We start from the raw sequence: 27,301 nt of genomic DNA, 5'->3' as shown, positions 1-27,301 counted from the left end.
TACGCGGATTACTACCAAACACATACACCTGAATGTAATAACCAATGCTGCAGTCTATTAAGTCCAAACCATGATTTCACTACCTGCAAGCCACACACAGCACTCTAACACATTGGAAGCTTATCTTTCTATACTTCTCTACATTTAAAGGTTTGTTTAATTTAAGGTAAGAATCTTTTTAAGACCTGCTTATATATGCTAAGGTAGGTATTTGTTAAACAGTTATACACATTCACTACGTGCTTTCATAGACTTTACACAGTAGCACACTCAATCTACACAAGTCGACATGTGTCAACGTGTTCACTCTAATACAAACATAGGTTTTGTATTTATGATACAAGAACATAAACCACATCTAACACCTACAAAGGATGTTTCAGCAATGTTTTAAGCCCATGGCCACTATTTTGCACATTAATTAATTCAATCAATTAATTAATTTTCATAATTATAGTTGAAAGGCACGATTTGCAGGTCCATATATATGAAGGGTATGCCAGCGTACACAGACGTACGCTCACTCTCACGAGCGGTGACATAAGCTGACTTTTCTATTGAAAACAATAGGGACCCGTCCGTGCAAGCTGGCGTACGCTCAGATAGCCGTAAGAAGTCGGTGGGAAGACGGCCGAGAGACGTCCGTAAACGGTGGTGTACGCTCATTTGTACGCCAGTTGTCGGAGTGTAAGGGCTGGCCCGTCCGTGTACGTTGGCGTACGCTCAATTGTACGCCACTCCCCTTTGCCGATGTTTCTGGCCTTACGAATGCGGCTGAGTTGTGGGTGGACCTAACCCCAACGGCCGCGTACGGATAGCGTACGTTAATAGCGAACGTAGGCACGTTTGGCTGCTACGATCAGAATAAGCTCCTAAGACCCTGCTTCTGTTTGACTTGATAAGCAGTGGTATTTTGCTGCTTAGAGAGCCACCCACCAGGCGTGCGAAGTCCGAACCTTGCCGCCCTGCAAAAATGATTTGTACAGTGCTCAAAAATCTAAGTCAGTCTTTGCCGACTTAGACTTGCAGCATCCTGCTCCGAGAACTGGGCGAATATGCGCATGCCTTCACAATCAGTCCCTCATGCAAACATACGGTAGACGTTTGCTGAAGAAAATAAAGGCCTAAACCCGGGTCGCCCATTATACACAGGGCAACCCGGGTTTATCCCTTCTGACCCACATTGAAATGCTGGGTTAATCGTCCCGGGTTATTACGTTTGAGGCTTTCACCAGGCAATATCCCAGGTTATACTGTAGGTTGAAAGGGGTAAGAGCTTAAAAAAACATGTGACAGATAAATAGTTCTATCCGTTGTTACTGTAAGTGTGTCTGTACAGTGCTAGCCCCAACACACTGAAATCACACAATTAATGCTTCCTGCATCCAAACTGACATAGGACCTGTATTACATTATATGATAACAATTTTTAAATTCAAAATAGAAAAATAGTCATACAATTTTTTTAAGTATCTTGTATTAAATTTACCATAGAGGATGTATTACCAGCCTTGTATTAACAGTCTGTCAGGAAGTAGTGTATGAACCAGGGGGTTATCAGGAAATTAGAAGCATGGTTATTCATTTTTTACTAATATGGAAGGATGTTGGCAAATGAAATGATTAGTACAGTGAAAATACATATTTTACTGTGTGTTCAGATGGAGATACAGAAACTAAGGTTGTACTGTGACCCGGAGCAGAGTGAAAGAGAGACGGCCTGTGAAATCTATTCTGTGGTGAGTAATGGGATTTCTCCTGTGGACACCTGTTACACAGAAATGCAGCAGAATACATGCATTGCCATACCTCCCAACTGTCACGATTACAGCGGGACAGTCCCGATTTTCGGGTCCTGTCCCGCTGTCCCACCCGTGGCAGGCATTGTCCCGCTGCGGGGGGTGGCAGTTGGGAGACCCCCCAATCTAATAGAATAGACGCTGTGCGCATGCGCACAGCGTCTATTCTCGTATGAAAATGAGGTTGCGGCTAATTAGCAAAAGTCGCGCCCTCATTTGCATACGCCCCGCCCCCTTTTCGGGCGCTTCTCCACGCGAGTGTCCCTATTTCCCCAACACAGAAGTTGGGAGGTATGCATTGCTACTACTGCTCATTGATATTGTGAGGTATCCTTTTCACTAATATTCCATTTTCTTTTATACTTTTAAATTTACCTTACCCTTCTTTTACACATGGTGACCCTATAGTAACATGAGTTTGTTATGGAATTCCTAAACAAACTATAGGTACATTATTTTCTTCAGTGCTGTTTGGCTTTAATATCAATTACCATATATATTCGAGTATAAGCCTACTTTTTCAGAAAAAAATTTATGCTGAAAAAGCCCCCCTCGGCTTATACTCGAGTGAGGGTCCCACTTGAGTCAATAAGTTTTTCCCCAGTTTTTTTTGTTGTAAAATTAGGAGCCTCGGCTTATATTCAGGTCGCCTTATACTCGAGTATATACAGTAATATAAAAGGAGTAGAATGTCAATAATATGGGGGGGGGGGGTATATTTTAGGCATGGTGCTTTACTGTAGCTTATCTCACTTGGTAAATCATAATCCACATAATGAAACCTTTTAGATGTTGTATATTACTGGGTAACAGTTTTTCCAGAATTATAATTATCAGACGAATAACTTTCAAAAATATTTTTTTTTCTCCTAACAGAATGACACCAGGGTAAGTACACTGCATATATATATATATATATATATATATATATATATATATATATATATATATATATATATATAAACATGCATGCAATATCTCTATATATAGTATGCTGGGTGTGGTACATTTTATTGACATTGAGAATGTCGACATGGTTGAGAGGTCAACATGCTAAGCACGTTAAGCATATTAACCCTAACCCTTACTCTAACCCTGACTTTCAGCCCAGCCTAACCCTAAATGGGTACACATTATTTTTTTATTTATTATTATTTATTAGTTATTTATTTATATAGCGCACACATATTCATATTCCACTGCGCTTTGATAGAGAATATTTGAACATTCACATCAGTCCCTGCCCCAGTGGAGCTTACAATCTATGTTCCCTACCACATGTGCAGGCACACACAGACATTCTAGGGTTAATTTTTGTTGGGAGCCAATTAACCTACCAGTATATTTTTGGATTGTGGGAGGAAACCGGAGTACCCGGAGGAAACCCACACAAGCTCAGGGAGAATATACAAACTCTGCACAGTTAGGACCATGGTGGGAATTGAACCCATGATTTCAGTGCTGTGAGGCAGTAATGCTAACCATTACACCAGGCATTCCCAACCACGGTCCTCAAGGCACACCAACAGTGCAGGTTTTGTAGATATCCAGACTTGAGCACAGGTGAGGGGGTTATTCTAGTTCATTCTTTCTGACAAAATCCTTCTTAGATGGACAAAACCATGTGCACTGCAGGGGGGGCAGATGTAACATGTGCAGAGAGAATTAGATTTGGGTGGGGTTTTTCTTCAAAGTGAGATCTATATTGCAGTGTAAAATAAAGCAGTCAGTATTTTCCCTGCACAGAAACAAAATAACTCACCCAAATCTAATTCTATCTGCACATGTTACATCTGCCCCCCCTGCAGTGCACATGGTTTTGTCCATCTAAAGGCCCATACACACTTGAAGATTTTCATTTCAAAAGACTTTGCCAAAGTCTGTGATAGATATAGCTATCACCAAAGTAGTGCGTACACACTGAGCTATTTTCCCCAAAGAGCGAGAGATTTTCAGGAGGCGAAAGACTTTGCTGAAAATCTTTCATTATAAGGCTATTTACATAATGGGCTGGGTTTGAATTCCAAGGGTGGGAGCAGGGGCCATTTTATTCCTGTTCTTGGTGCCTGATTCAGAACTAATTGCTGGGCTGCATATATTCAGAGCCCAGCACAAGTAAACTCCACCCCGCGCCGCCCTGACCAGGCAAAATCCCACCCATGTGCACGGAAAACATTTAATTTCAATGAACAATTGAACAATTCAATGATGCGCCAGCTCACAACTCGCTAGTGAATCGGAACTCGCGTCCTGGCAGCCAATCAGGCATCAGTGGCTCTTGATTGGCTGCTGGGCCCCAAGCTCCGATTGGCTCATGAGTCGCAAACCGGGGCATCATTTGAAATAGTCACGCCACAGACGGATGGACCTGCTCTGAGATAGCCGGTTTTCCCACCGTTCTGCCCGGCTGTCTCCTTTAGCGATGTAGGCAGGGCCAGACAACAGGGCAAAGTGAGCTGACGGAATGCAGTTCCACCCCAGTCCGGCTCACTTTAACCCCAGGTGGTAGTGGTGTAACTAGGGCTCAGCAGCCCTAGCAGTGTCGGGGGGGGGGGGGGGAGCAGGCGCCGCAGGGACACGGCGCTCACAGAGGCTCGCCCTTACACACTGGCCGCCGTTCGCCCTTACACACTGGCTGCTGCTTCCCTGTCCTCACTCCCGGGCCCTGATGGATCAAAGCAGCAGAGGTACTGTTCTGTGTACCTGCGCTGTCAGCGCATTTTGGGGGGGCTGTTTGGTGGAGATGGCTAGGGGGGGGGGCTGTTTGGCGGCAGTGGCGAGGGGTGGCAGAATTTTTATGCCGGGGGGGGAGCTGTAATTGTACTACTGCCTGGTGGGCAGTGGTGTCAATAATATAGACATTGCTGGCCCGTGGCAGCAATGCATATATTACTGGTATATGAGTAACATTGGTGGGCAGTGATGACAATAATATATACATTGTTGGCCTGTTGCCAGCAATGTATATATTACTGGCTAATTAATCATCATTGGTGCCAGTAATATACATTGCTGACCTTTGCCAGCAATGTATATATTACTGGCAAATTAATAATCATTGGTGCATAGTGGTTCCAGTAATATATACATTGCTGACTTGTGCCAGCAATGTACTGTATATATTACTGGCTAATTAATAATCATTGGTGCACAGTGGTGCCAGTAATATATACATTGCTGACCTGTGCCAGCAATGTATATATTACTGACTTAACATTGGTGGCCAGCGGTGTGCTCCGTTTTGAGCAGGGCGGGGCCAGCAGCGCTTTGTATTCTGCCCGGGATGGGAGAGCCGGGTGATCAGCGGGGGAGCAGGGCTGCAGGGCTTTGCAGCAGCAGCAGCCAGCCGGTCCGGAGATGATGAGCGGGGCTGTGCGGTGTGGATTAGGACCATCAACAGGGTGAGTATATATGACACTGGCGAGGGGGCGGGGGGAGGCAGCGGGGCGGGCCGCCGGGCTGAAAGTGGTTAATCTTTCAGCCCGGGGCAGCGTACACACATGGCGATGATGGATGAAAAACCATCCATCATCGCCACATCTGCTGGTAAAACCAGCAGATGAACCACTTAACTAGCGATGATGCGGGAGCGCGCATAATCGCTAGTCGGCAATCTGGGGGGCATACACACTGGGCGATTTTCATCTGAAAATCGATCAAAACTGCTGTTTTGACCGATTTTCAGCTGAAAATCGTTAAGTGTGTATGGGCCTTAAGAAGGATTTTGTCAGAAAGAATGAACTAGAATAAACCCCTTAATTAGTATCTGAGGGATTCTGATTAAACCATCTGTGCTGAAGCCTGGATATCACTAAAACCTGCACTGTTGGTGTGCCTTGAGGACCGTAGTTGGGAATGCCTGCATTAGACCGTCCATGCTGCCCACACTATGCAATGGGCCAACATATCGGAACCTGGGCACACATCAGAAAGCGTAATGAAGGGCAGAGTAATATCCCTCTGCCCTTCATTTACATATACTAGGCTGCTACCGTTATTGCCTGGTTGTCCATGCAGCAGGGCACTTTCTTGTAGGGCATTTACACTGAATAATATGCCCGATTCATCCTTAACCCTTTAAGTGCCAATTGAATTTGTCGAAATAAGTGTGGAAATTGCCAAGCAGACATTTTTATTCATCTTATTCATACTGACCTGTAATGTTTACCATATATTGGAAATATCATATTTTTTTACAGAACATTTTATATTTGAATTTATATAACAAATGTGTGTGACGCTGGCATTTGTACCATATATTTTGCGCATCTCTCATAGAGATGTAGGCACTCAAAAGGTTAAATGACAAACAGCCAATATTTTCTTAGTGTGTGCAACATTCATATCACCAACATTCAATATCAACTTCCTTATGTCAACATTCGACCCATGTTGACATTTTTGTATTGACATTCTGAATGTCGACTTTATAAACATACTGTATAACAGCATGCTTTGTGTATTTGTTTACAGTGAATATGTTATGTCGCACAGAAGTTAAACCCTTTATCATTAGAATGAGACTATTTGATTTGGTCAATATGGACAGAACATCACCACCGTACAAAAAGAGCTGACAGCACCCTCTTATAATTCATTTCATTTACAGTAGTAACTTTTATATGACGTTTAGGATCAGAGTTAAATTTTGCTTTGCAGACAAAATGACACATCATTTACTTTTACTAAATATCCATACAAAGTAATTTTCTCTTCTATTTATATTTACTTTATTCAGATTTGTAATTATTTGCAATTTATAGTGCCCTCTTGTGCGAGTGCCTTCACCTGCTTGCCAGTGTCCTGAAAGCCAGCCGGGGTCTCCAGGAGAACCAGGACTAGAGGTTAGTACTGTATTATTATTAGAGATGAGCGGGTCCGGATCCCCGAGATCCGGCAGATCCGAATATCGGGGATCCGGGTCAGATCCGAGTCGGCTCGGGAGTTCCCGCCTGAATTCCGGACCAATAACGAGGCCGAACGTCATCATCGCGCTGTCGGATTCTCGCGGGAGCGGGATCTTATAAAAGACCCCGCCATCTTCACTCCAATCTTGGAGAGGGAAGAGGGTGGTTGGGAAGCTCCGTGTGCCCTGTGCTGTGCTCTGTGCCATGTGCTCCGTGCTGTGCTGTGCTCCGTGACCTGCCCTGTGCCCTCACTGCCCTGTGCTGTGCTCCGTGCCATGTGCTCCGTGCTGTGCTCTGTGACCTGCCCTGTGCCCTCACTGCCCTGTGCTGTGCTGTGCTCCATGACCTGCCATGTGCCCTCACTGCCCTGTGTTGTAGACTTGTATTGAGAGTCAGTGACTGTTTATAGGCCTGAGCCCTGTAGTGTGATTTAACTAACTAGGTGCTGCAGTGCTCACACGCAGGGGCTGCAGTGTCCACTGTCCAGGGGCTGTCCTGTGGCCCGTGCCCTGTTGTGATTTATTTAGCCCTAAGCCCTGTGTTGTGATTTATTTAGCCCTGAACCCTGTGTTTTTTGTGATTTAACTAACTAACTCAGTGCTGCAGTGCTCACACGCAGGGGCTGCAGTGCTGCTGAGTAGTACACTGTGTACAGGGGCTGCAGTAATACAAGGGGCTGTGTCCACTGTGACAGCCTATATCTTATCCATTGTCCAGTGTCACGAGTCACTCACGACATATATCCTGTGTCCTGTCCTGTGTGACGACATATCCTGTGTCCAGTGTGACGACATATATTCTGTGTCCAGTGTGACGACATCTACCCAGTGTCCAGTGTGACGACAATATATCCTGTGTCCAGTGTCACAAGTCACAACATATATCCTGTGTCCAGTGTGACATGTAATGTGTGCCGGCATATATCCTGTGTCCAGCGTGACATATATCCATTGTCCAGTGTGACGACATATATCCAGTGTCCAGTGTGACGACATATATCCGGTGTCCAGTGTGACGACATATATCCAGTGTCCAGTGTGACGACATATATCCAGTGTCCAGTGTGACGACATATATCCTGTGTCCAGTGTGACGACATATATCCTGTGTTCACTGTGACGACATATATCCAGTGTCCAGTGTGACGACATATATCCTGTGTCCAGTGTGACGACATATATCCTGTGTCCAGTGTGACGACATATATCCAGTGGCCAGTGTGACATCTAACCATTGTGTGACGGCATATATCCAGTGTCCAGCGTGACATATATCCATTGTCCAGTGTACAGGAGCTATGTCCAGGGGCGGTGTCCAGAGGCTGTGTCCAGTGTGATGGCTGTGTCCATTGTCCAGGGGCTGTGTCCAGTGTGACGGCTGTGTCCAGTGTACAGGAGCTGTGTCCAGAGGCTGTGTCCATTGTCCAGGGGCTGTGTCCAGGGTGACGGGCTGTGTCCAGTGTACAAGAGCTGTATCCAGAGGCTGTGTCCATTGTCCAGGGGCTGTGTCCAGGGTGACAGTCTGTGTCCAGTGTCCAGGGGCTGTGTCCAGGGGCAGTGTCCAGTGTCCAAGGGGCTGTGTCCAGTGTGACAGGCTGTGTCCAGTGTAAAGTAAGAAAAAGAAATAAAAGCAATAAATAAAATAAAAACACATTTTTTGGAGGATGATGGAGGAGGAAATAGTGGAAGTGCTGAAGCTGCTACCACCAGTCATGACAAGGCCGATACCTCTTTGTATTTGCTGTTTGGAGCATTTCTCTTTTTTTGGGATAGTTTATTAAACTGCCACCCTGTCTGCCCCTGCAGTGCCGCTCTGCCAGGTTGGAAGTGTAAGGTCCACATGTATGTGATGCCGACTGCTGTCGCTTAGCTTAGTCATCCAGCTACCTCGGTATACCCTTTTGGCCTAACTACAGTAAATAAAAACAATTTTGTAAGCTGTGAAGTGATCAAAATTGACTAGAAATGAGTGGAAACTAATGTTATTGAGGTTAATAATACTTTAGGGGCAAAAACAGGCCCAAATTCTGTTATTTTAGCCATTTTTAGCCAAAACCCACAAGGGTGGTTTTGCCAAAACCAATCCAGATCCAAAACACGAAGGGAGATCCAGATCCAAAACCAAAACCCGAAAGTGGCCGCCGCACATCTCTAATTATTATATATATATATGTTTGTTGTTCTTATTTTTTTTACTATAGATTTTATCCTATTTTAAGGATCCTCTTACTGTCCCTATCTGTCTAAAATCTGTGTGTCCTAATGTATAGGGGCTCTTTGCTGCTTTACCACAAGTTATAGGGTTTTCTGTCTGTCTCTTTGCTATTACCTGGGGGGAGGAGGGGCTGCAGCTGCTCCCTGCAGCCTTACACCCACCGTCAGGTACCCACTGCTGGCCAGTGCCCAAATTCTATGCAATGTACAGTATGTGCCTATGCACATCCTTGCTGGCGGGTCGCCAGAACGTACGCGCTGGCGACCCGCCAGCAGCCTCGCCAGCGAGGAGACTGAGACGCGCGTGCGTCTCACGCGCACGCGCGTCTCAGTCTCCGTCGCTAGCGTGGCGGAAACCCTGTCCGTCTCCGCCTCAGAGAGACGGACGGGGTTAGGGGGGGTTAGGGGGGGTGCGGGCAGGCGACGGGGACCCGGGGTTACCGCCGGCAAGCCGGCGGGGACCCGGGGAAACGTTTGGAAGCGCCGTCGGAAGGGGGCGCGCGCGCCTCTCGTGCGCGCGCGTCCCCTTCTCACGATCGCCATGGCGCTGGCGGGGGATGGGGGCTGGCGACGCCAGCGCCATCCCCTGCAAGGATGGGAACAGACCCATCTGTAATTGACAAGTGCAGTGTCCCCTGCACATGTGCAACCCCCCCAACTGCTATGGATTGCATTTGCTACAGCCCAAAGAAGCCAGTTAGGGCTGACAGTAAGGCAAGGAGTGGCTTCCTCTGATTATCGCAGCCTGGTCTGGTCACCACCTCCCACTGACATGAGCTGAGGTGGGGGATTTTACTTGGAGGACTGCAGGTCATTATCCAGCCTCAACAAAATTAGTTTTTGTTCTCAAGTGTAAAGCTCAATGAAATACACTGAAGCTTTATAAATTACTGTTACTGAATAGAAAAAAGATATATGTGTTATTATTATTATTTATTACCAGTTATTTATATATTTATATTCCCTATGACATGTACACGCACATACAGGCATTCTTTTACAGGAGTCCTTTTTTATTTGGGGGGGGGGGGGCAATTAAACCCACGCAAGAGGAGAATATACAAACTCCGCACAGTTAGAGCAATGGTAAGAATTGAACCCATGACCTCAGTGCTGTGAGGCAGTAATGCTAACCATTAATTAGTCATTCAATTATTCACTGTAATGTACTGTTAGCACTGGGCGTTCTTACAGTGCATTCATTCATTACAGTACATTCATACAGTATAGGTCTGGCAACTTATCCCACATTGTATGACAGAAAAAAAGACCCGGTAATTTCCCTGCTCTTGCCGTGTCGACACGGGTTTTTCTTCTGTCTGAAAGGGTCAACACGGGTCTAAAGTTCCGGGACTTCGACCCAGTAATTTACCTGGGTTTTTCCCGTGTCAGACACGTGTCTGCGGCTGTGTGAAAGGTCCCGACCCGTGTTTTTCTCCCGACTATTGAAAAATCATGTTCATTGGCTGTGCAGCATGGTGCTGCGTGATTGGCTGATCTTTACAGCTTCCCTGATTGGCTGAGCGCACGTGGCAGAGGACATGGCGCACTGGAAAGATGAGGAGATCCGTGAGCTGCTCAGTGTCAGAGGGGAGGAAGAAATCCGTAAACAGATTACTGGCACAGTGAAGGACGCTGTAGTCTACACCAATATTGCCAAGGTCCTCACTTCAAGGGGCATTGTGCGCACCCAGCAGCAGGTGGTCAACAAACTAAAAGCTCTGCGCAGGTATTACAACAAAGTTTGTGACAACAACAGGAGGAAAAGTGGTGCTGGGAGGATGGAATGGGTTTACTTCGACCAATGTAACGAGGTCTTTGGCAATTCTGCCCTGGTGAACCCTGTTGCCATATCATCATCCAGTGCAGCTTCATCACGGAGCATAACTCCAGAATGCAGCCCATCTTGCCCACCTATAATGGAGTTGGAAGACAGCATAGACAACAGCATCCCTGATCCTATTGCTGCCATGGAGGACACAATTGATCCAATAGAGGCTGAGGTTGACGACAGTGGAGCCAGCACCATTACCCCATCTGGGACACCCGCTCCTGCACAGACTGAGACCCCAACGTTGCGTCGTAACAGTAAGTTTTTCAAGTATTGTTTGTGTATCTATTTTAATAGATGTACAGGGGGCTATAGGTATCAGCAGGCCTTTAATGCCCCACATGCTAGTACCTGTGGTTCTCCCAAGTATCAGCATGTGTTGCAGGCTTGCTGGGACCTGTAGTCCCACAGTAACACAGGTAACAACCACGCACCCACTACTACAGCACACATGTGGTGTGCCCTGGAGAGGGGTATTGTGGGAACCAGTAGTAGTAGTGTATATATATATATATATATATATATATATATATATATATATATATATACTGGCATGGCGCTATTGGATTGTAATGATTTTTCCTTTTTTTTAGTATTTGATGTACCTGCAAGGAAGAAAAAACCGTCAAAGATGGAGCTTGCTACGCGCTCAATGTCAAGAATCCTGGTAGATCATCTCCGAGAGTCCGATCTTGAATTTCAAACTCAAGAGGATGCCCGACTACAGCGCTTCTTTGACAACGAGAGACAGTTGCAAGATTCCTTTCTCACACAGTTGGTGGGTCTGCACGAACGCATAGCGCGTGAAAATCGTGATGCACAGATGACCTTCCTTTCCAATATGGTGTCTACATTACAGAATCCGCACCCTTACAAGCTGTGTAGTCCGTACGCTGAGGGTGATTATTGTAATCCACCACACAGAGGCCATACATTTATGCCTTCAAATTCAAGCCAAACTACTGTGCAGGGCCAAGGGCGTAGTTATACTGAAAACATGGGCAATAATTTTTCACATGCCACACAGCCAAGTAGGCCACATGCCAATACCAGTCCACAGGAGACAGTGCATGATACTGTCAATGGCACAGGATGTAGTAGGCAATATGGCAATGTGAAAAATTATGCTGATGATTCAGTGAATGCTAGTAATCATAACACTCCTGTTAGCACTGTAATCAGCACTGCCTACAGGCATTTGTAGTAATGTTGCTATATGGTTGTTCTATTTCTATTTTTTCTGGCCTCGTTCAATTTTTCTTGGTTAAAAAGTGGCACTTACAAGGGCCTTTAAATGCTGTGTTCCATTTTGATGCACACAGTAGAGTATTATGGTTCTTTAGTTTATGAGCCTCAAAAAAGCTCATTTGGTTCTTCAGTTTGGAGCTGAATCAAAGTTCTCAAACTTTTTTTTATTTAAATGTGTACAAATAGAGTATACTCTAGATATGTGGCTGAACATAATCTATAATGTGTACACAGTGTGCCTTCTTCTTTATCTTTAAGGCAATAAAAAAATTCCCTGTTTGGGGCTTATATTTATATATTTATATTTTTTTTGGGTGTACTAAGGGCTATTTCACACACTCCGACTCCTGTCGGATGGCGAAACCCCGCACGGCCAGGAAGCCGTGACACACACCGTAGTTAATAATGGGCACAGATGTGACCATTCACCCAGCCCGCCTGGTTTCAGCCGGATCCCATCATTGTAAACTGCTGTGTGCGGCACAGATTCCTGGCCGTGCGGGTTTTCACTGCCCGGCAGGAGCCAGAGTGTTTAGAATTGCCCTACAGCACAGGTCTTCAACCTGTGGCCCTCCAGATGTTGTGAAACTACATGTCCCACCATGCATTGCCACATTTTTTCCTATAGTTGGATGGCAAAAAAACTCAGGGCATGCGGGGACATGTAGTTCCACAACATCTGAAGGGCCACAGGTTGAAGACCTGTGCCCTACAGGTACCAAAAATTGCAAATACAAGTGTTTATCTATATATACAGTGCCGGATGAAAATGTGTGGCTGCTGGACAGTCGGACTAGGTGTGTTTCTCCCCTATACTATACCAGCTTGGATGGCAGCACAACCTATTCACCCACCACTGATAGTATACCTATGCTAAATACATATTGTACCTCGTGTTGCAATAGTTCAATGTCGTTTCAGTGTTGTAAGGATATTTATGACCACTAAAGATTTATATTTGAAAACATTTTATATTTAAAGTGAACTGCATAAAACACATTTTGTGAAAAATAAAACCAGTTCTTTCAAACATACAACCAATGTGTCCTTGTTTTTCTACTGTGTCATAGTATTTAGGTTAATAGTGAGGGTGTTCTGCAACTTGTCAGCCATGTTTAATGCAATCCAGTGAGCAGACACCTCCCACTTTTGATGACCTCATCTCTGTGTGCCTTTAAAACTGTCCTTTTCTTATGACACACAGAGTTTTGCAGGAAAAATCCGGCTTCTGTGTGAAAGGGGTCGACACGGGAAATACCCGGGTTTTTGCTCCTGTGTGAAAGGGGGTCAGCCCCTTGCTGCCTAGTTGTACCCGGGTTTTTGTATCCGGGAAATACCTGGGTTTTTGGGATTTTTCTGTGTGAAAGGGGTATTAATGTCTGAAAAAACGTTAAGTGGTATTATTTACAAGGGGTGTTTCCAAAGAGGGCGTGGCAGCAAGGAGGGGATGGGGGGACGGACTGTGGTTCTCACTTGTAATGCATTCTATGACCTGCTGTGCTGCCTTATTATAGTAATGTAATATGCAGTACAGAAATGGTGGCAGTCACTGACTTTCCGGCACCAAAAAATGAAGACTCAGCCTACTCCAACATTTTGGTTTATAAATTGAAAAAGATGTTTATAAATTGAAACATTGGATAAGTCATTTGGGGAGGCTTCAGTGACATTTAGTACAAAGCACTTGCTTTCAAAAACACTTTAGGTAATGTATAAATCTTCTACTTTGCCTAACACGTTCAGGCATTGCCTAAGCACAGTGCACAATGCATGTACCATATCCATATATACTTTAGATGTATAGATGGTACACATACAGAAATTGCACACAATTTCGGGTCCTGCTGCTGCCTGCCACCAACGGCTAGCCCAGTGTAAGTAACACTACAGGGTGGCCAGTTTGGGGGCATTACAGTTTATCATTACATTGACCAAATGAAAAAAATGCCCCCGTGATTGGCCACTCTACATAGAGGTAATTCTCCTAGCAACTCCTGCATTTGCCCCTGCCACTGTAGTGCTGCTCTTTGAAATGCAATACGCCCACATAGATCCCGGTGACTCTGAATACAGATGGCAATACACAGGTATTTTACAAGTGTACAATGAACCTTATTCTGAGATGAGGGTAAACCCCAAAAAAGCAGGTACCTGAACAACCCATGGTACAATGCAAGGGGTGCAAACATAATTATTATTTTTGTATGTTGTGTAAATACTGCCTGCTTTTGCATGTAGGCCACAAATAATGGCCAGGTTTATTTTTATACAGGAATTTTAGATTTTAGTAAACCTCTCTGCACATTTAAAATCTCTGTACTGTTAAATGTGCTTAGACCAAATCATCTTGGTTCTAGGTACACTTTGCCCATCTAGTAAAGACTGTCGTAAAGTGCCTTGATGACGATTGATTCTAGCCATAAATTAGGAACTTTGGTGTGATACTACTGACATGTTTGCACAGTGTGCCACTGCCTGTCCCCACACCTAGTTACTGTACATGCCTAGCATCAATGTCTATCTATAGAGCAGGTTGGCATGAAGATTGATGTGTGGACCTGCCAGGAGGACCGATGCCATAATAAAACATTGTGCTTTTGGCATTGAGTGTAAATAAGGTCCTCTATTTCATTCAAAGGGTAACAAGGGGCTTGTAGGAGAGCGTGGAGCCCCGGGAGCTGATGGGAATCCTGTGAGTAATCTTCATGTGTGTCCTGTCCTATAGGTATACTGATATAAATAAATAATCAGATTGGTCAGACCATGGTCTGATGGTATGTACATAGAAAATGTCTTAATATAATTACAGTAGTGGCCAGGTCACTCCCTATAAGACGTGATATACTTGAAGTGAATGTAAACATTACAATGACCTAGTTAGCCACTTCTGAAGGATGGATTATGTAATATGATACAAGGAGATAAAGTTCAAGTACATCCATGGGTGCATGGTGGTACTCCTGGTTAGGTCCCGGAGCTGAGGGCAGTCTGTCCATGTGGTTGCCCCCTCAGCAACAGCAGCACTGATTCCCTTCTGGTTGTGTCCCTAGTAAAAAAAAATGTTTTTCATAAAATTACATTTTTTTTATTAATTTATCTTTAAATGTAGATGTGTTGACATTATTCAGTCAACACTATTTAAAATACTGTTAACACCATGACTTAATATGGGTAATACCATTTACTCTTACACAACAGGCACCATTGTTGCTTCCCTCACATCATATCACTACTCAGACAAACTATTCTAGGATGATAATTTAAACAATTCCATGTCTGCATGCTGTTCTCTGAGTTTAAGAAAAAGTGTTCTAGACTTTCTAAAAGGTATATTTGATTTTCAGGGGCAACCAGGGCTTCAAGGTCCACCTGGAAAAGTTGGTGCCCCTGGAGAAAAGGTATGTCTTATTCAATATCTCCATGACAAAGAATAAGCAGGGTACCCTGGTAATAGAAGGAAAAGAGAACAGAATTATTCAATACATTTTTTGCTTTGGTATTTACAAGGGAAGAATCTTCAGAAGATCTCCCACAGATTAAATGCTCGGCTCTTGATTGCTCCCAAACTGTATGTTTGAGAGGGGAAATAGTCAAAAATAGATTACAGAGCCTAAATAGTAACAAATCTCCTGACCAGGACGAAATACACCCTAGGATACTAAAATACTTGAGTTCTGTCATAGCACTACCATTATATCTGATATTTGAGGAATCAATAAACTCAGGGACAGTACCAAGGAACTGGCACATAGCTAACATAGTACCAATATGGTAGAAAGGTAGCAAAACTAACCCTGAAAATTATAGACCGGTCAGCCTTACATCCATTGTGGGGAAAATATTAAAAGGAATAATAAGAGATAGGATCCAAAAAATTTTAGAACGGGAGAAAGTGATAATTAAGGCTCAGCATGGGTTTGTCAAAAATAGATCATGTCAGACTAATTTAATTAGCTTCTATGAGGAAGTCAGTAGGGGGCTGGACTTCTGTTGATGTAATACTGCTTGATTTCACTAAAGCTTTTGACACGGTGCCTCATAAAAGGTTATTAATGAAACTAGGTAATTTAGGGTTAGAAGATACAATTTGTAATTGGATTAAAAACTGGTTGCACAATGGGGGACAGAGAGTGGTGGTAAATGGCATACATTCCAGCTGGGGTATGGTCCAAAGTGGAGTCCTGCAAGGTTCAATATTGGGACCCACCTTGTTTAATATATTCATTAATGATATTGGAAGTGACATAGTGAGTAAAATTGCAATATTTGCGGATGACACGAAATTGAGTAAGGAAATAATCTCAGGAGAGGATGTGGAAACACTACAAAGTATCTTAAATAAATTGGAAAGGTGGGCGGAAAGGTGGAAAATGCAGTTTAACGTTGAAAAATGTAAAGTAATACATTATGGGAACAAAAATAAACAAGCTACTTATAGGCTAAATGGAGTTATTATAGGGAATTCTGCTGTAGAGAAGGACTTGGGGGTCATCATAGATGAAAAATTGGGTAATAGTGCACACTGCTTAAGTGCAGCAGCAAATGCAAACATGACACTGGCATGCATTAAAGGGGAAATGTATTCAAGGCATGCTAATGTGATAGTGCCTCTTTACAAGGCATTGGTGAGACCACACTTGGAATACTGTGTTCAGTTCTGGGCACCGCACCTTAAAAGGACATAGATGAATTGGAACAGGTACAGAGAAGTGCGACTAAGCTAGTAGAAGGTCTCAAATCACTAGAATACAAAGATAAACCAGGCTGAATATGTTTTCAATGGAGAAAAGGAGGTTGAGAGGTGATATGATTAGCAAATACAGGATTGGGAATCATATGGAACTGAGACATGATTTGTTCACTAACAGGCCTATACTTAGGACACGTGGGCATGTACTGAGGCTTGAGGAAAATAAATTCCGTACTGAATTAAGAAGAGGATTCTTCACCATTATAGCAGTAACATTATGGAACTCATTGCCGGTGGGGGTGGTTACAGCAACTACTGTTAATGAATTTAAATCAAAACTGGATGCATTTTTGATATGACGTACTCAAGTCAGTATTTCAAGTTAGATACAGTAGGTTTACCTCAATGGACTAACGTCTTTTTTCAGCCTTAATGGTACTATGTTACTAAGTAAACAAATGTTTATTGTTGTTTTATATCCACCTCTCTTATTAACATAAATAGCCAATGAATTGGGCCTTCTATTTCTATCTGTATTAAGCCCGGTCTTATCTAAATAAATGTTGTTTATATTATGGACTAATGCATAATAGAATGTTTCAAGGAATTGACAATTTCAGACCCAGACAAATGTTCTCCTTCTCCAGCGTAACCGGTAACCGCTTAATACGGAAAAGATAAAACAGTTCTGTTTTAAAAAGTGAGGGTTTCAGGATGTATCCACAACTGTAAAATTGATTATCGAGCATCATGCCCCAAGTAATGGGCCTTTGGAAAGGGGTCATAGCCTTCATATCACATTTGATAAATACTCTATTCCACATGACACCAAATATATTTTGCTTCCTCTAAACCTTACTTCATTATCCAGACACCAAATGATTTGATAATGCATGTGATTTCAGCCTCTGCTTGCCAAATAGCAGTGGACTGGAAACAAACTGACCCACCTTCACTGCAGTCTATAATATCCCACCATATGTGGCATGTTTACCACATGGAATTTATCACTAGCATTATCAACTAATCCTCTAAAATCCTCCTTTCCTAAAATCTGGGACCAGTGGTTGACCACCCAGCTATTTCCTTCTCCCTTCCATATATAATGGATAATGACAGGAGCCAAGCCCTTCTCCCTCTCTTTTTCTATATTCCTTCTTTCCTTTTTTTTCTGTTTTTGTAGTTCTCTTCCTCTTGCTTTTCTCTGCCTTTACTTTTCTACTGGTTTATTTGTCTGACAGCAAATCAGACCCTCTTGGTTCTTAAACTTTTCTTCATTTCTATATTTATATGTTTAAACCTCGGATACTTCTGTATGTTTAATCACATTAGGATTCCTGTCTACTGATGTCATCATTTTGATATGCTACTATGTTTTGAGTGTATGGATCTCTATTTATGCTACCATATCCAATAAATATATCTTTAAAAAATATGTGATTATCGATCTTCACTAATGCCAATAGCAGTTCTATGCCTCCTTTGGAAATCCTAAGATTTTGTGGGAGAATGCTAGTATTAAGGATGCTGGATATAAAGGCAATTATGGGGCCTAAATACGGGACAGTTCCAGGGCATTTTCTAAATGATCTCACTAGATTGCTTAGAAACTGTTCCTACATTGCTCCGTGTGTAGGGGCTATAGTGATAGCTATATGCGGCCCCGCGCGTCGCTATCACCCGGCGGTTAAGATCCATCATGCTGGATAAATCTAGTTAATTATCACTCACTGGAGAACACTGGCCCTGACAGATCGCTCAGCACACATCACTGACACATTGCTGTGCAGCGCTGTGTGCTGAGCGATTTTGCTGAGCGATCTACAGATGTAGCGCCTCTCAATATTGCCGGCAGCTCGCCATGGCGGAGGTTCTGGCGTTCCGATTTTCTTTTTGCACTGGCGTTCGCCAAGGGGCGTGGGTGCACGCCATGCCATACAATCCGCCACCACCGAGTGGCTAATGCTCCATCAAGCTAGCGTTGGAGTGATATACTGTAATCAGGGCCGGTGCAAGGCACCGGAGCGCCCCAGGCGAGTCGGGGTGGGGGCGCCCCGGTGCCGGGCGGGGGGGGGGGTCTTGGTTGGTACCTGCGTAAAAAAAACTTCTGTCCCCGGCGTCCCTGCTGAGTGCTGGTGTAGGGGTGTCCGTGCCGCCGGGGGAGCCTGCGGCGCTGTTATCGTGTATACGCTTGTCGCGCCCGGCGGGGTCCCTACAGAGCATAGAAAATAACTAGCGCTATGCGCGCGGCGTTATTTTCTATGCTCTGTAGGGACCCCGCCGGGCGCGACAAGCGTATACACGATAACAGCGCCGCAGGCTCCCCCGGCGGCACGGACACCCCTACACCAGCACTCAGCAGGGACGCCGGGGACAGAAGTTTTTTTTACGCAGGTACCACAGTGCAGGGGGTGAGGGGCGAACTGCCGCCCTCCAGGTGCCGGCGCCCTAGGCAAATGCCTAGAGCTGCCTAGTGGTGGCGCCGGCCCTGACTGTAATGTGCCAATGGAATCCCGCCATTCGCTGTACGGAGCGCGGTCACAGTATGAGACCCGCGTGCGAAATGAGACGCGCGTGAACATCGCTGCAAACAAATGGGAGAGTACACTATCTACAGAACAGTACAGCTTGCTGGACACAGTACAATAGTAGCAAAGTACTGTACTGTAGTACCCTACCGTAATAACAACTCAGACGCAGAAAGCGTCTCATTCCTGGAGCGTCTCCGCAACTCAGCCGCAAGAGCGTCTCATTCCCGGAACGTCAGAGACGCTCCTGCCTGTCAAACAAACGGAGTGCCTCTCCGCTCGCGTCAGCATGATCCACTCTCCGCCAAAGAGACGGGATCATGCTCGTGCCGGCGGTGTGAGAGAGGAGCTGACTAGGCTTGCCAGGGACAATAAAGTACTTTACTGTAGTTCCTGCGCTTCAAGCACACACTGCACACACATATTTCACGCATGCGCAATGAGGTTTTCAAAAGTGACATCTGGTGGATGATCACTGGTATTGCACTCATCCGCAGACGCCACAGCGAATCGCCAAGCTTTTAAAATGTATTGCGATGCCGCGCACCGTGGCCCGCCATGGCCAGCTGGCGGTACAATCACCATAGGTAGAAAGGATGAGAGACGCTCCATCTGTACATTGCTCAGATGGCTCAGCAACATCTCACCGTGTGTAGGCCCCTTTAGTTAACTAATTGTTCCTAAAAGTAATTATAAACAAAGTCTGCAAACTAATGGGCAAGGCCATAAACAATGGAGTAGGTCAGATCTGTGCGTGTAGAATATGAGAGTAGTTGACAGGTCTTTTTTTTTAACATTCCCTTCTTTTCCTCCACACTGCCCATATGGGCCCGATTCATACCTGATCACTGCTGTGCGAATTCTGTTCTCAAGGTGATTGACAGCAAGCCGGTGTTTGGGGGTGATAACCAGCAGTTTCATGGGAGTGACTACAGGCATACTGTAACTAATCAAACGCAGGTGTGCCTATGGAAGATGCAGGCATGCCCAAGCATTTTAGGGGAGGGTGTGTGACGTCAGCTCTGGCCTCGCTCAAACTGATTTCATCGCAGCCACCGAGGAAGTCCCTGGCTATGGGGCGCTTGGGATAAGTGGTGACCAGTGGAAAAATCATTAGATGCTGAGAGTCTTATGAATGGTTTTGGACATTTTCGATCGGCTGCGAATTCTTCGATATGTCTGTTGTATAGCAGTGCTGCTACCACTGAGCCGCTCTGTGATCATGTCACCATGACTTATGTTTGTCCTGCTTTTGCTTGTTGGTTTAGGGTTCTCAGGGGCCACGAGGACTGAAAGGTGATCCTGGGCCACCAGGACTACAGGTAGGATGCCATAGTGTATTTTGTACACAGTAAACAGAACTGATTTGTACACCGGACATGTTTTCAAATGTCATACAGTGACAGGCTTACAGCTCACTGTGTTTTCTAAAATTAAATAAAACTGTGGAAAGAGGAAGCGTGAAGTAAATATACTTGGAAGTGCAGTATATTTAATAATACAAATTGTATGCTTATAGACAAAGCCTGACAAACATTCATTAACTGCCTGACATTTCCCAATGACCTATGACATCTACCTGTACTTTAATGAATAGCAACTTTGACCAGACATAGGGGCAGTGGCGTAACTATAAATTTTGCTCCCCCCTGCCAAAAAATATGTGGCGCCCTCCCAGACTCCTCTCCAGCGTGTTTCCCCAGCGTGTGACATGATGACATCACATGGATAACGGAGAGGCTGAAGCAGGATAGAGAAAGAGAGACCAGCAGATACTGCTGCTTCCCTTGTCTCCGACACATCCCAGGCCGCCCTAGCACGTCCATCCGCCAGCCCATCCTGTACACAGTAGCCAATAGCTGGCTCTGTGTACAGTCAATTGAATCAGTGGAGGGATTTGTCATCTCTGCAATGGCCGCACCCGCGCTGCGGCTGACTCGCCTCCGGTGCTCAGCCAGTGGGCAGCGGCAGGCAGCAGCATATCAGTGCGTCGAGCGGGTGCCGGCGCCCGCACAGACCCCACTGTGGCTTGCTCCCCCAAGCAACAGCTGGGGCTGCCTTACAGTAGTTACGCCACTGCAATTGGCCTGTATATGTTTTAGGAGACAATAATGGGCTTAGCTTTTGGCAATGCAATTAATATCTTTTTTTTTTTTTCTCCTGAAAAATGTTACATTTTTGCATGTTTGCAAGGAAAAAAAATATGCCTGATAGGATATGGCTGGCTATAGGGGTTTATTGGGTTGGCTCAGCCTTGCAGAAAACAATCCCTGATGACTACTGGCATTGGGTACAGTTGAATATCCCTGGGGGTGTCAAATATAATACTTCAGCCAATCAGCTCCTGTCATGTACTTGAAAAAGAGCTCAATACACATGCATCACAGAGTCAGGTCAGAGTATGGGCATGCACAGAAATGACTGTGGCTAACGAGGGCCTTGGCCATCACCTATGATAGTGTCCTCTTTGTACCTGTACCCTAAAGTTGCCTAATGGTAGCATTTGCACTGTGTTACTTACTTACTTACTGCATGTAGACAATAGCAGCATATGTGTCTAGAGAGTGAAGTAGTATAGTATATGAGCCAATGCAAGGAGGTGTGATGTAACAGTGCTAGTAGTAAATGCTAATATAAAAATGATTATACAATATTGTACATACTAGGACCATGTTATCAATAACCAATAAAGTCACATTCACCTAATCTAAGTCACATTCACCTCAAAATTATACCAAGATATAAAGACAGAACTAAAGTTTTTATTTAATTCAGTGCGCACATGATTTATTTTCTACTTAAAAGATGAAATAGATTTTTTTTTACTGTGAGCAGATTGTTAGTATCACTGAAATACAGTAATGTGAATAGATTTTGGCATCAACACCTGAGGGATCATTTACCAAATTGACTCCCTCATCCCATTGTTGATGAGCAATGCAAAAGTAGAGTGGCTTCACGGGAGGGCGTGGCTTCATAGGAGGAGGTGTGGCTTTATGTCCGAACACCTGTTTTCATCACTCCGGGGGTCAGGGAGATCTGGGCTGCCCCCGGATAGTGCTGTGGCTGCAGTACAAGTAATGTTACACACAAGTGATGTGCCGCCAAACAAAGGTGTGAACACACCCATACTGTCCTTTGGTTGTACTTATGTGCCCCTGCCAAACCCAGTCCCATCATTCTTAAATAATGAATTTGTAAGCACAAGCTTTATCGGCATTATTATTGGATGCATTCACATTTTTTGTGCACATGCACTGTAAAAAGAAAGTGAAATGTAAATTTAAGGAGCATTTGTGCCCAACTCTAATGAGCCCCATAGTGCTATATTCTGTGCTAGCTGTCAGGTATTTCTTCTGTACACTAGTTCTAGGGACAAATAGAATGGATGTTATGATTTTTAAAATGGTCATTGGTATTTAGTATCACAAAAGACTAAGGGGGGTATTCAATGTCGTACTCAGTTTTTGACAGGGGATTGCTGCCGTTTCCAACAGCATTGAAGGCAGATTTCAACAAAATAGATCCAACTTTAAAACAAGTTGGATCTGTTTTGTCAGAAACGGCAGTGGATTGTCGAATTTGTGTCCATTTCTCAACAATCCGCGGCCGTTTTCACCGACATGCCTACTTTTTGCCACTCGACAGGCAGAACATTGAATTCTTACTGTCAAGTTGCAGATGAACTGACTGAAAACGGGATGTGGGATGTCGACTGTTGGGATGTTCAGACAGTCGGAATCCCACATTAAATACCCCCCCTTAGATGTAAATTTATGAATGGTCATTCTTAATCTGTTTTTAAATATTTTAATTTCGCCTTTATCTTCATTTCTCTAGGGGCCACCTGGAAACCGTGGAGTACCAGGCCCTGTGGGACCTAAGGTATAAACATTATAGGGGAGCAATCCCTCTTGTTACTTATCTGGGGATAAGCTATAACTTTCTGCCATTCTGAGTATTTCTGAGATGCGTATACAATAGCAAACAAAAATAGGTACATGCATAGCATTTATAATTTTTTACTATGTGATACCCCTTTCCCACTGCAGCTCTTAAACGGTAAATTGCCGTTTTTCCCCCACAATTTACCGTTTAAGGCTGCAGTGGGAAAGCGCCAGAGTTGAAATACCGGTTAAAGTTAACCGGTATTTCAACCCTTTTAAAAAGCAGAGTCCTACACGTTTAAATACCCTTTTTAAGGCAGTGGGAATGCCTTTTAAACGGTATTTAAAATACCACACTTCTTCCCCCTCCCCTGGTACCTGCCCTGTGCCCACCCTCCCCTGATACTTACCTGCGTGGGGGATCCGGGCAGCGGGGTTCACGCACTGCTGGAGAGGCATCGGGTCCGGCATGGGCACAGTACTTCGGGTCCCTCTGGATGCTGGGCAGTGGGGACGCTCCGGGGTCCATCCCACATGGGCACTGTGCTGTGGGTGCTGGTGGTGCAGCAGGGTCCATTCAGGGTCCATTCGGGGTCCATACGGCGTCGGGGCAGTCCCTGCAGCTGATGGGAACTAATAGTTCCCACTGTGCGCATATCTAATGAGCGCCGTGCATATCAATGAGCTGCTAATTACATATGCGCATATGTAATGAGCGGCTCATTGATATCGGGATGGACCCCGGAGCGTCCCCACTACATAGCATCCAGAGGCACCCGAAGTACTGTGCTCATGCCGGACCCGATGCCTCCCCAGCAGTGCGTGAACCCCGCTGCCCGGATCCCCCACGCAGGTAAGTATCAGGGGAGGGTGGGCACAGGGCAGGTACCAGGGGAAGGGGGGTATATTACTGGTTAATTACCGTTTTGTAGCTTTCACAAGGGGTTCAATGTGAAAGGTACAAAAACGGTAATTAACCAGTAATATACCGTTTACTACATGCAGTGGGAAAGGGGTTAAAACCTGCTTTGACCCGTTTAAAGAACCGTTTAAAAAAACGGGTCAAAGCAGGTTTGGCAGTGGGAAAGCAGCATAAGGCAGTTTACTGGTATTAGGCAATGTTTATTTTTTATTATTATTATTATTATTATTCCTCCTATCTAAAGCTCTTAAATAATTTATTTAAATACACATGATTTGCAAAAAAACAATATTACCTGATATTTACCAATTTCCTTAAAAAAAAAAGACATGGAGTGACAGAGATAGATTATTAACAGTATTACATTTTAGATATTTTGGCACCTGCCTCTGAGTAATAAATTAATAGATTCTATGTTTCTATAATGGTTTATTTATTTATTATTATTATTAGTAGTAGTAGTATTGATTTGCACATGCAAGCCACCCGACATGCATGCCATTTTGACTATATAGCGCAAATCTGCACTATATAGTAACTGCTGCCCTGTCTATTTGGGTTTTGATTTGGGCTGTCCCGGGAGCGTGTATCGGGATCACAAGGTTAAAAACCTGTGCGATCTACATGCGATCCCGATGCGATTTTGACTATATAGTCAAAATTGTATGCTGGATTGTACTGTGTGTACACACTATTAGCTATACCATATAAAGAACATACTTTACAGCAAACTAGTTTGCAGAACATTACTCAATAGCATCCAGCTAAGAATAGCAGAACAAACTGTAACTAGGAATAGGTGTTGTTGTAGAGCAGTGATGGCTAAACTTGACACTGCATCAGTTTTAGCATGGCCAAATAGTAAAACTGTAGCAGGGCATGTTCGGATGGGTATCCGGACTATTTGTCTACAACAAGAAGATAGACAGCCATTAGGTCGACACCATTAGTTCGACAACTCAATAGGTCGACATGCTTTTAGGTCGACATACCATTAGGTCGACATGTCATTAGGTCGACATGCCATTAGGTCGACACTGCCATTAGGTCGACAGTGTCTAGGTCGGCAGTCAAAAGGTCGACATGGTTTTTTTCACTGTTTTTTTAGCCGACATGTGCCGACAGGCGGTATTTCATGCCCTACCATCCACTAGGGCGTGGAGTTAGATTATAATAGTGTGCTGAGCGCAGCGAGGCACCATGCCCGAAGCATCGTGAGCGAAGCGAGCGATGCGAGGGGCTGCGGTTCACTTCAAACTGTGTCCATGTCGACTGTGTCGACATTTGGGTCAAAAAAACTGTGAAAAACCCATGTCGACCTTTTGACTGTCGACCTAGACACTGTCGACCTAATGGCAGTGTCGACCTAATGGCATGTCGACCTAATGACGTGTCGACCTAATGGCGTGTCGACCTAATGGTATGTCGACCTAAAAGCATGTCGACCTATTGAGTTGTCGAACTAATGGTGTCGACCTAATGGCTGTCTATCTTCTTGTTGTAGACAAATGGTCCCGCATCCGTTGGGATGTGTAGTTCAACAACAGCTGGAGTGTCAAAGTTAGCCATCCCTGTTGTAGAGCATCTTATTCTGGGGAAAATAAACAAACAGCGCATTTATATTTATATAATATAATTTCTACAAATAGTTGTAATTACATTTATCCCCATATATTGAATGGACAGGTAAGTTAGGGTTTAGAACAGACTGGTTTCTGTGCCCAGGAGCTTGAGTGGAGCAAAGACAACAAGAGTATCTGAAGAAGGTAGGACAATGGAGTTATAGAGATAAAGGCCAAGAGCCCAAGGAGGAGAAGCAAGAAATACAGTACTTGTAACATGGATAGAGAGAGGTGGGGGACACGATGAAGGAGGACCCTGCTCGTGAGAGTTTAAAACCTACTGTAGGTCATTACTGGAGTAAAAAAAATATATATATATTTTTTACCATTTTTGGATAAATGTGCGATCAAAGACAAAATGTTATGTTTAAATTTGTGATTTAAATAAAAATAAATGAGGATACCCCTGCAATCATGCATGTATTTATTTATCTTTTCTTTATGAATGTCATTTGTATTGTAAATGCATTTTATGGACATATGTGCAAACATTGGTTAAACCTATTTACTAATCTAGACCTGATCAATCTGCGACTCTCCAGCTGTTGTGAAACTTGTAGTTACACAACAGCTAAAGAGCCACAGTTTAGCAAGGCCTGTACGAATCCATCTTTCTTCATATGGTATCTACTCATCAAATGGAACACATCTATTTATATTAAACTATGCACTCCATTCATAGTCCACCTATTTCTGCTTTATTTATTTGTATGCCTGTATATGAATTATCATCACACATATAATAAGGGCCCAATACGCAGGGCGATATTAAGCCATTTTCTGAGCGATTTTACCTAATTTCAGTAAATCTCTCCGAAAATGGCCGAGAATCACACACAGCGATTCAAAAGCGCGTCTCCGAATCTGGCCGCGATTAAAAATGGCCCCGCTGGTAAATTCAGAGAACTTGCTCAGAACATTGCCCGCATAGCAGGCGGTGAGCAGGGCAGGGCCGGTGCAATGTCCCTAAACACCCTAGGCAATTTTCAGTGTATGTCCTACCTTCCGCCCCCCCCCCCCCATACCTGGCACCTCATGAGAAGAAAATGCTGAAGCCGCCACTGACGCCCATGCTGTGGGGGGAGTGCTGCAGGCGGCCACCAATGACCTGCTCCTGCTGGGGGGGGGGGGGGGGAGGTGCGGGAGCTACCCGAAGTCACTGCTGAGCCGGACAATCATGCGGGGGGAGTGCTGCAAGTGGGGGGGGGGAGGTGCGGGAGCTACCAGCAGGAACCGCGGCGCTGAACCCGACATACATGGAGGGGCGGGGGGAGTGCTGCAGGCGGCCACCGCCGACCTGCTCCAAGTGGGGGGAGGGATGCGGGAGCTACCCGCAGCACCCGCTATGCTGAGCCTGACATCCATGCTGGGTGGGGCGGGGGGAGTGCTGCAGGTGGCCGCCACCGACCTGCTACACACAGGGGCGTAGGCTACTCGTGGCTGGTATCGGGAGACATACCTGGAGATAGTGTGGCATGCCCCGCCCGGCTGAGATGATAAATGGGCTGGCGGTGGCTGTATTAGTGCTCCTTGCATGGAGTGCGGCTTCTTTCCAGCAACTCAGTGCCGCCCTCCAGTGGCCGGCGCCCTAGGCAAATGCCTAAAGCTGCCTAGTGGTGGCGCCGGCCCTGGAGCAGGGCCTTCTGAGCGAGTG

General features: G+C 44.8%; 1 protein-coding gene across 1 annotated transcript in view; it reads left to right on the top strand.

Annotated features, from left to right (window-relative positions):
* LOC146005728 (uncharacterized) overlaps positions 1 to 27,301 on the top strand; it is a 93,780-nt gene that overhangs the window by 20,836 nt on the left and 45,643 nt on the right. The window contains exons 6-11 of the mRNA XM_083145155.1: positions 1,662 to 1,739; positions 2,676 to 2,687; positions 6,563 to 6,643; positions 15,343 to 15,396; positions 20,485 to 20,538; positions 23,057 to 23,101. Of these exons, the coding sequence (XP_083001281.1) occupies positions 1,662 to 1,739; positions 2,676 to 2,687; positions 6,563 to 6,643; positions 15,343 to 15,396; positions 20,485 to 20,538; positions 23,057 to 23,101 (324 nt within the window). The remainder of the gene's footprint in view (positions 1 to 1,661; positions 1,740 to 2,675; positions 2,688 to 6,562; positions 6,644 to 15,342; positions 15,397 to 20,484; positions 20,539 to 23,056; positions 23,102 to 27,301) is intronic.

Source organism: Crinia signifera, chromosome 5, assembly GCF_055691185.1.
Source record: "Crinia signifera chromosome 5, ASM5569118v1, whole genome shotgun sequence".
In the NCBI taxonomy this organism is placed as follows: domain Eukaryota; kingdom Metazoa; phylum Chordata; class Amphibia; order Anura; family Myobatrachidae; genus Crinia; species Crinia signifera.
Note: the sequence above shows the minus strand (reverse complement) of the source record. Positions and strands in the feature narration are given on the sequence as shown.